We start from the raw sequence: 15756 nt of genomic DNA, 5'->3' as shown, positions 1-15756 counted from the left end.
TTGCCTCAAAATAAATAATTCCAGGCTTAACTTTTCTTCCATCTGTACTGCCTGTGATGATATACCTTACTAAAACCATTTTCTTGTACCATAGCCATCACAAGACCCCAAATAACTCCCCATTTCCTTTAAAAACAAATCTAAAGTAAACTCTGCACTGAATGGGCCTTCTATATAATTAATTGTCTTTCCTTCCTGTGCTGTATGCCTTCCCTCTGCCCCATCAGGCCAGCACCATTGCCTTGTTTCTCTTTCTCTTCCGTAGCTGAACACTTCCTACTTGGAAAAGCTCCATTTCCCATCAACTAGACCAGCCTTTTTCTATCTTTTTACACTGGAGGAGCCCTTAAAATAATGTTCATGTCTCAGAAACCCCTGCATAAAAATTTATATATTATATATATATAAACTAATTTATATATAAACATACATATATATAATTACATTTTATATACAAATGTTATACTATACATAACGCACATATATTAACATATATATAAATTAACATATATATGTTAACACGATCAGCAAGTTGTAGACATAATGACCCAATACTTGTCAGTGCTCTCTTTTAACTGGTAAAATACATGTAACATAAATGTCACCATATTAATCATTTTTAAGTGTATAGTTTATTGGTTCACATTATTGTGCATCTCAGTGCTCTTTTAAGTAGAGAATGATGTTTCTCTGTGAATATGTTTAGTTTTGTTCAACTTATTAGCTTAATTCTGTAGTTTACTCCTCCTCACAAAGGATGTCAGTTCTGATGCAAATTGAGACAGGAAACTTCAGTTTTTCCTTTAATTTAGTAAAGGTTACAAATTGATTTTAGTGAGTGTTAATCTATTTATAGGCCTATATATAAATAAAAGTGTTATTTTTTGAAATTAAAATAATGAAATTTACCTATTTAGTATGAAATCTTTGCTTATTTTTTGCTGTGTATATTCTCAATTCTGTGTTGATCTTGAAATTGGCATACACAGATTTCATTTTAAACCAAAATGCAATGATTTCTTTGTTCTTCTTAGTGCCCATTAGACAAGAAAAGGCTTACTGACACAAGAAGTTGAAAAGTACAGTAAAATGTTTATTTCCTATGAGAGGCAGAATGCTCTTTCATAGAAATGCAGAACTTGTACAAAGGCAGATCGGTAAATTTCATCTTATGTTTATAACCAACTAACAAAGTTCTTCCTCTTCTCTCAAAAGTCAGGTGCTCAGGCTGAAAAGAAGATTCAGAAAAAGGAGCCCTCGTTCAGTCATACACTTGTGTTGAAAGAGAGGGAAAATACTGTTCTCTGTTGTTCTGCAATTTCCCCAGGTGGTTTGGTTTAAACTTCACACTTGAGACTTCCTCACTTTGAAATATAAGCAGCAGTGGAAATATATCAAGGTTTCTTTCTACCGTGTGCTTTTTCCAAAGATTCACTTTCTATTTAAAACCAAGAATCTTGTCACTTGAAATTAAAATATTTTCCCCAACCCCTTCAAGATACTTATTCAACTAGTTCATGTGATGAAAAATGTCTACTAAGTAGGCAAGTCTGTAACCATTCTTGATCTTCAAAGCATTTGGCAAAATGTAGCCTACTATTTTCTTGAAAGTACTCCCACAGTTCAATTTTTAGGTCAAACATCCTGTTAAGAACGAAAATCTGTATTAGTTTATCTTACTATGTAACAAATTACCCCAACACTTAGTGGTTTAAAACAATAAACATTATCTTGCATAATCTCTGTAGGTCAGAATCTTGGTGGTTCTGATTTAGGGTCGCCTGTGGTTGCAGTCAACTGAATGCCCAACTGCAGATGAGGTGGCTCACTCATGTACCTCGCAAGCTAATGCTGTCTCTTGCTATGAGGACCCAGTTCCTTGCCAAATGGGCCTATTCACAGAGCGCTTAAGCATTTTCATGACGTGGCAGCTGGCTTGCCTTAGAACAAATGATCTCCTAAGCCATAAGGTTTTCTGCATTTATATGGTCTTTGTCCAGATTTCCACATAGTTTTTTAAATATTCTTGAGTGAACTGGCCTTTGATAAGTTTAGCCATTTTTGTAGCATTCAGAATTTTTTTCATTTCAGCTCCAAAAATTTCTGACGCCAGCACTTTTTCTGGGAGGAGAGCAGTATGTTGTGAATACATCAGGATTTTCTTTTTTGTGAGAGTGAACCTTTTCAGCGAGCAATGCTCAAATCATGGATGAGGTACCATCAGCGCAGATGCCAACACACTTCCTCCAAGACATACTTTTTGTTTCCAATATGAAGACAACAGTAGATGTGTCTTGGCCTTTGGGGCAGCATTTTATTATCGCAGAAAAATGTTCTTGAATTTCATTAGAATTTACATATCTCACAAATGCTACCATATGACATTTATTATCGAAATCTGTTGATCCATTAGTGTGGATAAAACGTTTTTTGGTTTATTATATAAAATCTTCAGCATCATGTGACATGTTATCAATTACATCAATTTATCAAGCTTTGAGAGTGAAACCTTTTTAGTTCCTTACATTATACAGTATGCTAGCATTTTACTCTATAAATTTACATACTAGAATTGAGGGTCTTACCAACTGTAGAGCGTTTTACTTTTTTAGTCAAAAACTTCTGCTACTTAATAACTTGCTTTTTGAAACTTTTTACAGAACTGACCTTTTTTTTAACAATTTTTTTTATTCTGGGATTTCAAAGGCCATTTAAAATTATGTGCTCTTTCAATCTCATTTGTAGTTAAGTTTCTTCAATTTTGCTGGAGCTATTAAGTTGTGATTCTTCATTACTAACTTGATCAGGATTACTTAGGCCTAGAATTCTCTTCCATTTCCCACTTCGTCTTCGAAAATTACGTTGGACTATAAGTCATGTTTGTAAAACAGGTGCTAAAAGTAAAACAAGCAAACTAAACAAGGAAATCACAAAAGAAAAATGAAATATTTAAAAATACAATTCACTTTTAATCTACAAGTTCCAGGTTTTGCAATATTTACAACATGACAAAATAACAGGGAGGCATCTCAGCACAGTGCTTACAAAGTCTTTCCTTAGGATTAAAATTTACCCCGTGATTTGGTATCATATCAGGAAAGCTTGTTTGCTGAGGGAGGCTGGGAAGGATAGATAGGAGATAGAGTTCAACGGGGAGAGGCTGATGCCCTCAACCTATCCTCCGTCCCTTGGTACAATTCAGCACACACTGATTATCAACAGCCTCTCCTGTCTCACATCAAAAACTGAGAACAGACTCAACCAATAAGCATATTCATGTGGAAGAACACTGCATCTAGCTGAATGACCTCTAGCAAAACTGACAGGGCTGCTTGGTCACTGTTCGTCACTGCAAGTACTGACATTGCATGGAGAAGGAAACTCAAAAAAACTGTTTTCCAATCTCTTCTGGAACCCCTATTAACCTCTCACAGAACCCCTAATGACACCTGCAGACCCCAACTGAGAAATGTGCACTGCACTACAAGCTCCTGCAGAGTGGAAACTACATCTTAACTTGTTTTGGTATCCTGAGTACTTAACACAGTGCCTGTAAAAACACAAACAAAACTGATTCCCAGTAAGTAATCATTGCACTTAACTCTTCTCTGTATTTTGAATTTCTGCCCATCCATTAAGGTTTTGCTTGCCAACAAATAATCAACGAAGAGATTATAAAAGAGATGGGGCGGGGGCCGAGAAAGGGTGTAAATGATTCAAATGAGGGGATCCAAGAGCTATGAAAGTATACATCCAATTGCGTTACTGAGAAGCTAGGAAATCTAATTAAAATACTTGGTAAGGAGATACTGTAAATGACGAGAAAAGGATGAAAGCCTTTACATTGAAACAAAATTTTAAAAGCATGTAGCCAAGTTGCCATTAGATTGGAAACAGTAATATGAAATCATGACTTTCTTTTTAAAAATTTTTTATTAAAATTTCAAACCAAAAGTTGAGAGAGCAGTATAATTAACCTCTATATACCTCTATATAATCCAGCTTCAATTACCAGCTGTTCGCAGCTTTTGACTCATTTATTCTATTATTATTATTATTATTTTACATATTTTTTGCTACAGTATTTTTGAAGTAAGCTCCAGATAGCATTTCATCCATAAATACCAGCAGAGGACTTTTTAAACATAAGCATAATACCATTATCACACCTAACAAATGTAATAATTCCTTAGTATGAGCTTATAACAATCCATGTAGAATTTTCCCAAGTTATTTCAAAATGTCTTAATAATTGGTTTTATCAAGTGAAGATCCAAACTATGCCCATGTACTACATTTGCTTGATATGTCTCTTAACTGTCTTTTATTCTTTATCAGTTTCCCTATTTGTGTGTGTGTGTGTGTGTGTGTGTGTGTGTGTGTTTTCATAGCATTTACTTCTTAAAGAAACTGAGTCTTTTGTAGAATTCCCCATCCTCTTGCCTCTTGGTGGCATAAACCATGTTTCTCTATCCTCTGTATTTCCTGTATACTGGTAGCTAACTGGTAGTGATAGCTAGATAACTGATTATGCTCAAGTTCAATTTTTGTTTTTTTTTGCAAAAATACTTCCTATAACATCACATAAGGAGGCACATGATGTCCGGTTGTTTCGCTTTTGTCGATCTTAAGATTGATCAGTGAGATCAGTGTATCAGCCTGATCCATCTATTAGGAAGCTCCCTGCCAACTTTTCACCTGATGGTTTTAGCAGCTATCGATGATCATCATTTAGATCCACTGGTTCACAGGGGGCTACAAAATGCTGATATGCTAATTTTATAATTTATTCAGCAATTATTAGCTGAAATAGCTTTCCATCATTTAAAAAATATTTATTGTTATTTCAATCCTTTATTTTTATTGTTCTTTTTAGTGCTTAATTGTTTCGTCTATGGTTTGTGAGAATACCTTCAAGTTGGGTCCTATGTCTTTTAGTTCCACTCACTGGCCTCTGATAGCTTTCTTGCTATCTTACACAAGATGTCTCTATTTGACTTATACATTTGCTGCCCCAGCCCTTTCTCCAATGCCTAGTACCCTGAATGCCTTAAGACACATATGCTCCAGAGGGCAGGAGATAAGGCCTGGTACATTGGTAAAATTTTTAGGAAACCAGTGCTCAGGAACCTGACAGGACATACTTTCTAAAGTAAAAGACGAATTATTTCATCTTGCATTTCCTTACGTAAAGAAGGAAGCACAAAACCTAGTGAGCCTTTTTGAGAATATTTCCTCTGGGGAATATTTGCTTTGGGGTGAAATATTTCACACAGAGGAACACTGCTCTGGCTGCCAGAGCAGGAAAGGGTTCTTCAGTGATCTGCTGGATGTTGACCTAGTGGTGTTGGAGGTGTCAGTGGTGGAAAAAACATTACATAATATTTGAGGAAAATCCAATGGGAGAATTACAGTACAGACCCTAGGGTTCTGGAGCAAGGCCATGCCATCCACAGCAGAGAAATAACTTTTTCACCTCTGGACCCTGGTAACTGTGGAATAACGGAACATGGACATTATGTCACCAGGTGGCCAGAAATACCCATTATAAGCTGGGTCCTGTCAGACCCATGAAGCATAAGGTTGAGCACACCCAGTAAAAATGTATTGTAAGATGGAAGTGTTATATCCAGAAACAAACACAAACGGGACCAAAGGGCACAAGCAAAGTGCATGAGCAGGGAGCCTAGATTTCCCCCTCCTTGCCCTGAATCCAAACTGCTGCACCCGTGCCCGTCTCTCAGCTCACACCTACGGCTCTGTGGGGAATCTGGTACGACCAGCTGAAAGAGGAGAGAAAAGCTTGTGTTTGGTTTACAGATGGGTTGGCTCAGTATGTTGATGCAAGCTAAAAACAGACAGCAGCTCATTACAACCACACTTAGGAGTGGTTTTGAAAGACGTGGTAAGGGAACGTTCTCCCAACGGGAAGAGCTTCAGCAGTACACCTGGCCATCCATCTGTGTGCAAAAATGAATGGCTCAACGTTAGACTATACATGAAATCACAGACAATAGTGATTGACCATCTTTTGTCCTAGAATGAAAAATATTCAAAGATTAAGATCAAGAAGGTCTGGAGTAGAAACATGTGGATGTACATATAGGAATGGGAATGAAGTGTAAAAGTCTTTGTTTCACATGTTCACACCTACCAGAGAATATCCACCAAAGAAAAGGCACTAAATAACCAACAAAATGACTCAGCCAGGTGATATCAGCCAGTCTCAGTCACCAACCACCCCAGTGCGAGCCCACTTGGCACAAGAACAAAGTGGCCAAGGGAGCAGAGATGGAGGCTACCCATGAGGCCAACAGCATGGACCCCTAAGGTTTATTTAGCTACTATCATCAATAAATGTTCAATCTGCCAGCAACAGAGACCAGTGCAGAGCTCCAAGATGGCATAATTCACCAAAGATACCAACTAGCCATTTGGTGATAAATGGACACAGTCTGTCCTTTCAATCTTAAAAGAGACAGTGGTATGTTCTTACAGGCATAGACATATACCCTAGGTTAGGAGGTGCCTTTTCTGGCTGCAAGGCCTCAGCTAAGATCATGCTCCAAAGGATCACAGAGTATTTCATCTTCCAACAAGGGATTCCATATAACATCCTGTCAGACAAAGGGAGCCACTTTACAGCAAAGGAGATGTGAGAGTGTGCCTATGACCCTGCAATTCACTGGTCATCACATACTGTACCACGCAGAACCTGCAGCCTTGTGGAGCATTGGAGCGCCCATTGCAGGCAGAGCTGAGGTGCTACGTAAAGGCAATACTCTGTGAAGACTGGGTGTTACACTCTAGGAAGTAGTATATGCCTCAAATCAAAGACTTTCATGTAGCATTGTATCCCCAAGAGAGGGGAGACACAGGTCTGGGAGTCAAGGAATAGAATCAGGAATGACCACATTTACCATCACTCCCAATGACTAATTGGGGGCTTTTTGCTTTCTGTCCCCACAACTGTGGATTCTGCAGGGTCAGAGGTCTTATTTCCCACAGGAAGCATACTTTTGCCAAGGGGCACAGCAAGACTCACACTGAATTGTAAGCTAAGCCTTCTGCCTATTGCACCTTGGGCTCCTGGTGTCTAGAGACCAGCAGGGAACATGAGGAGTCGCCATCTTGACAGGGCTAACTGACCCTGATCATTCAGAAGAGGCAGGGCTGCTCTCATACACTAGGTATGGAACCATATGATCTGGTTGGGTGCCTCTTGTGACAGCAACTAGAAAAGAATGGTAACCAGGGGCTCGGACTACTCCTGGAAGAGGTTACAGGTCATGCTATCAGGTAAGCAAGCCCCTGAGGCTAGCAGACGTGGAAGCTCAGGGTAAAAGGAATCTAGTATGGATAGGAAGAAGGCAGAGGATGAATATCAACTGCGGCCCCAAGATCGATGATGAGGGCAGGGGCTGTAGTTTTCCTATCACCTCCCTCGTCTAAATTTTCCCTCTGGAAAACAGGCCCACTGCAATTTTGAGTTAGCCACTCTTGCAGCATATGTAGATCTAAAAGGTGCAGATGGTGGGCTCTGGAAAACAGGGAGGTGAATTTCCCAGATTCATCCCTTCAAGGGAGGTTTTGTTGCCCAGCTGTGAAGAGTGGGGTCAGTAGACACTTCCTTCTGACAGAAAGGAATCATCCGTTCCTTCCTGGTCTGCCTTAGCTACAGGAAACTGCCTGACCGAAGGATGTGTCATTCCTGGGCAACCGCCACCAGGTGACTGAGCAAGGCAGGGTTTAGTGGTCCACTCATTTCTGCCTGACCCAGGGGTACTATGACCGGCCACACTCACTCCAGCGCTGCCCATGAGCTGGCCAGCGCTTTGGCCAACTGCACTGCAGTCCAACTTCTCCCTTCCTTTCACAGGATTTGACTCCTAATTAGTATCTTGCACCCAAAACTGTCTCACATCTGCGTCAGGAGAACCCAAACTGTGACAGCATTTTTGCTGTCACAAATTTATTTTATAAATAAAAATGAATCCTGCACTATGGTTGGTGCTAGGTCAAGAATATTTATTTTGGGAAGTTTCCTTGCACTCAGAGAATATAATTTGATCCCAGCACAGCCAATGCTTGGCAACGGAACTGTTTTCTTGAGGATCGTTAATGTATTCAGCATAGCCTTCAATCTGATGTACCTCTTGCCACCGCCTCGTCTTCAACCATAAGGGAAAATGTTATCATTTTATTTAACCAAAAACATAAAAAATTATCTTCCAGTATAGTTTCTGTCTTCCCTGGAAAACAGAATGGAGGCATTATCAGTACCACGGTGGGGAAAATCAGTTTCCGCTGGGGGAAGCACGGTCCCTATTGGTTGCCTCCCTCAGCCATTTACTGGGAAGGCTTTCTTTGGTTTCAGTTACGGTAAACTCTTTGGATTGAAGCCAAATTCTCTACAAGTGCAAAAGTACAAAGCTCTTTTGTACTTAGGTTCGCTCTTTTTAAATATTTTTTCAGAGGTTAAACATTAAATTTCAAAAGAAAATCGTGGCTGAAGTGTCCACAGTAGAGACGCAGATGCTGAGTGCCTCCAACATGAAGCTCGCTCATGTTATTCTGCTCCTTTCATGCTTCTACTTAAGTTTTTGCAGGGTAAGTAATTCAATATTTATGCAAACTATTTTAAGTAAATATTTCAAATATTATAAAAATATATTTTAAATCTTGAGATACTATTTTGATTTAAAGATTACATAGTTCAGTTACCAACAGTGGCAGTAGACAGTCAGTACCACAGTGTTTGTTAATATCTTGATAAAAGAGCTTTAAGAAATTGCTTTTTCGTATGCCCTTGTCTATGCCTAGAAATTAAACTGAAGGAGGATTTCAGTAATATAGATCTGTAATTTGCAGTAATCATATTAAATCAATAAACATTTACCAAGCTCCTTCTGTGTGCAAAGTATAGTGCTGAGCAAATGGCAAGACTGATCTCTTCCTTCAGTAAGCTTTTCATACAGTTGTAGCAAGATGATATAAATATGCCAATGAGGAAACAATAAGCAAGATTTAAATAACAGTTGAAAACACAAGAGAAGGAACTATTAAAAGACAGAAGACAGTAGATACTTAATTGCCAAAAAGTGGTGCAAATATCATGTGCCACGGGACTTTAATGAGAGGAAAAAAATCCCTTCCTGCTAGGTAGTCATGTAGAGTTTACAGACCAAATGGGATTTGAGCTAGACCCATAATTCTGGATTAGATTTGGTCAGTGGAGAAAAAGAGGATGTGAGGACCTGCCTTTCCAGCCTGGAGAAGCAGCAAGTGCTATGGCAGCAAGATAGCAAGTTAGGCTTCTCCAGATGAATAAATCCATTTACTCAGAATGGAGACCTGTGGGCAACTCAGGGAGTTAAATCTGAAATGACAGATTGTAGCCAGGTTGGAATGTCATCTATTAAGGTTACAAATGTTTAAGACATTTCAGATATTTGTTGATGATTGCCTACTTTTGTGATCAAAGCATTTTCGAACAGGATTCCAAACACTGTTTTGTCTTAATGCCAGTTTGTAGAACCAAATATTTAAAGAAAACTACTTAAGAATTCAGAATTATGTACTTTAAGTTTCTTGTAACTTCTAAAATATATGCAATGTTTATAATAGAGAACAAATGGAAATAAACTAAATTCTCATTGATAAGAAATTGATTAAATTATTGTGCATCCATAAATGAACTATCATGCACCCATTAAAATGATGCATTCTATAGTTAGTGAAAAAAGACCTTACTGAAATCTTATTTTTGCTAAAGAAAAAATACATACACACATGTATGTGTTTGTGTGTATGTATGTACACACACACACAAATTCACACATAAAACTGCTTATATAAATGGCAACGTAAAAGTTCTTGGAGGGTATATATCAAATAGTTAACAGTTGGTATCTCTAGGTGATGTGATTACTGATGATTTCTGTTTTCTATTTTATAGATTTATGAATTTTCAGAATTCAGAAATTGTTTTATTCATTCTTCATTTTTCTTTTTTAAATACCAAATAAATGTGTGTTACTTTACAACAAGAACAAACTGTTTTTTGGGGGAAAAAAGACATTCCAGCCACATTTTCAATTGCTGAAACAAAAACAGAATAAAAAACAAAATTGGAAATAGTAGTTTTCACTTATGGAAAGAAAAAGAGCCTCTTTCTTTTACTGAACAATCATCCAACAATAAAGTTGTCTTCATTCCTTTAACAAACAGCATTTTGAGAGGAGTTAATGTCACATTTGTGAAAATTTCAGAACTTCTTAAAATATTAGTTTATAAAAGAAAATGGAACCTGAGAAATAACCATTTTTAAATGGAGGTTACCATAGAAACAACATAAATGTGTTCAGAGAAGTTTAAAATGTATCTACATTTTCAAAATGAAATAAAATAGATACAGCTGGGAGAAATTTTTTTAATTTGAAAGTTGGGAGCAGATTTCTTTCTAGGGAATAAACAGCCCCACTCGTTTTTTATATCAAAATATTTTAATGTGCTGATTTGGACATGGATTATGTTAATGACAGGGATGGCTGGCAGTGGGACAGATTTAAGTTGTTCTGATGATGAAGTGAGAATTCTGGTTTTACTGAACCTGCCCAGGAAAAATAGGTAAGGGGACTCAGGAAAGAAAACTCCAGAGCACTGAGGGAGTGGCTGCTGTATTAATAACCAAGGGATATTAAAGAACAGGGAAGCCAAATGTTTCAGTCAGTATAGTTGTCTACTGTGATGGTATGGTGCTGTGACATAATCTCTCACCGAAAGTTAAGTTTTTATTTTACCCTTGAAGTTTATTACAAACTTAGGTTTATATGCATAGTATTTTGGAGAGAAAGAACTAGGGTGAATTTCAGTAGAGTGACAAGATGCTGGGAAGAGAATATGTACAGGAGGCAACCTGCAATGCAGAGTGAGGTGAGGAAAAATGGCACAGAGGGCAAATGCGAACAATTTGTCCCTCCACAAAGAGACAGAAAAATCAAGCAAACTGTCAGAACTAACTTAGTCTGAACTCCGATTATCACTCAAAGGCCTACAGCACCCGAGTGAACTCTGAATGAAAGAAAAGGCAACTTTAAAATGGTAGGAAATCTTTGTGGCATATTTACTTGTCCTCAGCTCAGGGGCAGTCTTGAAACTGGCAGTCCGTATTCCCAGTGTGGAATTCTAGTCTCTAGTTCTAGAGAGGGCAGAGCAGACTTTGTCTTTGTTTTACCAAAGTCAGAGTGGAAATGCAGCAGGCATTCCTCAAAAGCATTGTAAAGCAAACAAACAAACGATAGCCCCTGAGACAAAAGATTACAGTTGAGGCACACAATAGAGTGCCAAAGTTTAGGAGGAAAAGTTAGGGAGAGAGTATCTATGAGAAATTGGGGCATTCCAAAGCCCCTGTGTATACTCAGGAATTTAGACAGCAACTACAATAATGGTTGGAGACTTTAATCCCCCACTCTCCATAATAGAAAATCTAGACAGAAGATCAGTAAGAAAATAGAAGACTGTGGCAGCACTATCAGCCAACCTGATCTAACAACTAGACATATACAGAGCACTCCACCCAACAACACCAGAATGCATACTTTTCACAAGTTCACATGGAACATTCTCCAGGATATACCATAAGATAGGTCACAAAACATGTCTCAATAAATTTTTTAAATATTGAAATTATATGAAGTAGTTTTTCTAAAGACAATGGAATAAAGCTAGAAATTAGTAACAGAAAGAAAACTGGAAAGTTCACAAATATGTGGAAATTATACAACATACTCTGAAACAACCAATAGTCATGGAAATCACAAGGGAAATTAGAAAATACTTAGAAATGAATGAAAACAAAAATACAACATACCAAAGCATATGGGATTTGGCAAAATCAGTCATCAGAGGGAAATCCATAAATCCAGTACATGCTTACGATTAAAAAAATAACAAAGATCTCAAATCAATAACCTACCTTTATACTTCAAAGAACTAGAAAAAGAAGAAAGATCAAACTAAATCCAAAGCTAGGAGAAGGTAAAAAATAATAAAGATTAGATTGGAAATCGGAAAAATAAAGAATGGCAAGATAATAGAATCAGTTAACCCAAAAACTGGTTCTTTGATAAGACCAACAATACTGGCAAACTTAACTAGACAAAGGCAAAAAAGGAGAAGGTGCATATAAATAAAAATCAGAAAGTGGAGACATTACTACTGACCTTACAGAAATCAAAAGAATGATAAGAGAATAATATGAACAATTACATGCCAACGAATTACATAACCTAGATGAATGGACAAATTCCTAGAAACATACAAATTACCAAAACTAACTGAAGAAGAAATAGGAAACCTAAACAGATATTTAATAAGAGATTAAATCAGTAATAAGAAATACATCATCAAAGAAATGTACAGAACCACATGTCTTCACTGGTGAATTCCACCAAACATTTAAAGAATTAACACCAATCCTTCTCAAACTCGTCCAAAAAACAAAAGGGAGGAATACTTCCTAACTCATTATATGAAGCCAATAATATTACTCTGGTATCAAAGTCAGAGAGAGGTACCACAAGAAAGGGTACAAAGCAGAGATAAGGGCTACCTCCCACCCCCACCAAAAATACCTAGAGATCTACAGTATTCTTTATTCCTTTGTGTACATCCAGATTTCCATCTAGGATAATTTTTCTTTTGTTTTAGGACTTTTTTGTAACATTAATTTTAGTGCAAATATGCTCGCAATTAATTCTCTCAGCTTTTGTATGTCTAAAAAAATTATTTTGCCTCAATTTTTTTGAATATGTTTCTGGGTATAGAACTATAGGTTGACAGTGATCCCCCACTGCCAGTATTTTTAAAATGTTGTTCCACTGTCATCTCACTTGCATTATTGATGAGACCTCTGCTGTCACCCTTACCTTTGTTCCTTTGCACGTAATGTCTTTTTTCTTTGACTGTTTTAAAGATTTTCTCTTTATCACTGGTATTTGAGTAATTTGAATATGACATACCTTGGTGGAATTTCCTTCATGTTTTTTTCTGCTTGGGACTCATTCATTTTCTTGGATCTGTGGATTTATAGCTTTCATCAAATTCGGAAATTTTTCACCCATTATTTCTTCAAATATGATTTTTGTTTCCTTCTCACTCTCCTCTCCTTTGGGACTTCATTACACACATACTATGCCACTTGAACTTGACCCACAGTTCACTCATACTCTTTGTTTTGTTTTTATTCTGTTACTTCCATATTTCATTCTGGATAGTTTCTATTGACAAATCTTTAGGTTTGCTCATTTTTTCTTCTGCACTGTCCTATTAGCTCCATACAGTATATTTTTTATTTATTTACTTCCAAATACTGTAATTTTTATCCCTAGAAGTTCAAGTGGCTCTTATATATTTTATATCTCTCTACTTAATCTTTTGAATATGTGGAATACAGTTATAATAAATACTTTAATATCCTAGCCTGTTAATTCTAACATCTGTATTAGAATTCTCAGTAAATTTCAATTGCTTTTTCTTCTCATTATGGGTCATATTTTCCTGTACCTTTGCATGCTTAGTACTTTTTATTAGATGACAGATATTTTGAATTTAACCTGTTAGATGCTGGGTATTTTTGTATTCCTATAAATATTCTTGAGCTTTATTGTGAGATGCAATTAAGTTACTTCAAAACAGTTTGATCCTTTCAGGTCTTGCATTTAAGTATTCTTAGGTAAGACCAGAGAGCTCAGTCTAGGGCTAATTAATTATTCCACACTACTGAGGCAAGATCCTTCTGTGTACTCCAGCCTATGCCCCATGAATCATGAAATTCCAGTCTGAGTGGTGAGAACAAGCACTATTCATGGCCCTGTTTGAGCATGGGCCCTATTTGGTAGAATTCTTTTGGGTGGTTCTTTCCCCAGTCCCTGGTAGTTTCTTCATACCCAGGTGCTGGTAAATACCCAGCTGAATTCTCAAAGGGGATCTTTTACAGAGCTCTAAAGTTCTCTCTCTATGCCACTCACTTTTTCCCAGTACTTTAGTCTGTGACCTATAGTTGCTTTGGTCAACCCAGACTCTCAGTCCTGTCTCCTTAACTCTAGAATGCCAAGTTCTCCCTCTTTGTTTGGAAACTCCCCCAAGGCAATCAAATGGAACAATTGTAGGGCTCACTTCATTTGTTTCTCAGTTCCCAGGGATCACTATCCTTTGTCGCCTAACATCCAGTGTCTTGATAATCATTCTTTTCTATATTTCACCCATTCTTGATTACATTAGGCTGAAGGATAAATCTGGACCCTCTTACTCTATCTGGACTGAAAACGGAATTCCCATTTAATTTGATTTTAATTTAAATACACACATTTGATTAGTGGCCATCCCCTGAGATATACAGTTAACAATTGCTGAGGTTGCTGTAGTTGATTTTTAAAAATACAAATGTAAACTTGCAACAGGCACTTTTTAAAAATGTATTCTTTAACAGACATTGTATCATAAACATAAGTTAATTTAGTCAACTTCCAGGTCAGCCCTGATGTAGGCAGCCTCATATACATTATGTATTGGAATTATTTAAACTCACATCAGGTAGTTCCTGTCTTCAAACTCTGTGTTATTACATTTTCCTGAATTTAAATAGACTCAAAATAAACAATGTTGTCACAATGAATTGTAAGGATGAAAAAACAAAAATCAAGTTTTTCAGTTCTGTCATTTGGAATTTTTGTTTTGAAAATATAAAATAGTAAAATGGCAGACTGAAAGGTGTACTATTTTTGTTTGTTAAATGCAAACAGTAGTTCACACAGGAAGTATTATACCAAATTTGAATAATATCTTTAAAATGAAGTTTCTTTTTTATTAATGTATTTGATTGTTGTTAAACTGTAATATTATTATTCATTACTGCAACAGAGCTACACATGGGTATAATTTTTTCCTTTTTTATTAAGTACATTAATGTAATTTAAAAATATTTATTTATTTATTTTATCCTTATTTGTACTGCACTATGTATTTTACTTTTTACAGTTTTATTTGTTAGCAGGCATGATTATATATATATATATATGTGTATATATGTATGTAAATATATATATATGTATATATATATACATATATATATTTATGTATATATATGTATGTATATATATGTATGTATATATATACATATATATATATTTATACATATAAATATATATATATGTGTATATATATATACACATATATATATATATATATATACAGTAGTCTCCCCTTATCTGTGGAAGACATGCTCCAAGAACCCCAGTGGAGGGGTCGGCCCGGTGGCTCAGGTGATTAGAGCTCCGTGCTCCTAACTCCGAAGGCTGCCGGTTCAATTCCCACATGGGCCAGTGGGCTCTCAACCACAAGGTTGCCAGTTCAATTCCTCGAGTCCCGCAAGGGATGGTGGGCTCTGCCCCCTGCAACTAAAATTGAACACGGCACCTTGAGCTGAGCTGCCTCCCGGATGGCTCAGTTGTTGGTTGGAGCACGGGCTCTCAACCACAAGGTTGCCAGTTCAATTCCTCGACTCCCGCAGGGATGGTGGGCAGCGCCCCCTGCAACTAAAATTGAACACGGCACCTTGAGCTGAGCTGCCGCTGAGCTCCCAGATGGCTCAGTTGGTTGGAGCCTGTCCTCTCAACCACAAGGTTGCCGGTTCGACTCCCGCAAGGGATGGTGGGCTGTGCCCCCTGCAACTAGCAATGGCAACTGGACCTGGAG

At 37.2% G+C, this 15756-nt stretch overlaps 1 protein-coding gene across 1 annotated transcript in view; it reads left to right on the top strand.

Annotated features, from left to right (window-relative positions):
* Positions 1-8131: 8131 nt before the first annotated feature.
* Positions 8132-15756, top strand: part of CFI (complement factor I) — a 46975-nt gene continuing 39350 nt past the window's right edge. Inside the window, exons 1-2 of the mRNA XM_019741902.3 lie at positions 8132-8287; positions 8476-8610. Of these exons, the coding sequence (XP_019597461.2) occupies positions 8536-8610 (75 nt within the window). The 5' untranslated portion in view covers positions 8132-8287; positions 8476-8535. The remainder of the gene's footprint in view (positions 8288-8475; positions 8611-15756) is intronic.

The sequence above is a fragment of the Rhinolophus sinicus genome, chromosome 1 (assembly GCF_057876585.1).
Source record: "Rhinolophus sinicus isolate RSI-liver-muscle chromosome 1, RSI-T2T, whole genome shotgun sequence".
Taxonomy (NCBI): domain Eukaryota; kingdom Metazoa; phylum Chordata; class Mammalia; order Chiroptera; family Rhinolophidae; genus Rhinolophus; species Rhinolophus sinicus.
Note: the sequence above shows the minus strand (reverse complement) of the source record. Positions and strands in the feature narration are given on the sequence as shown.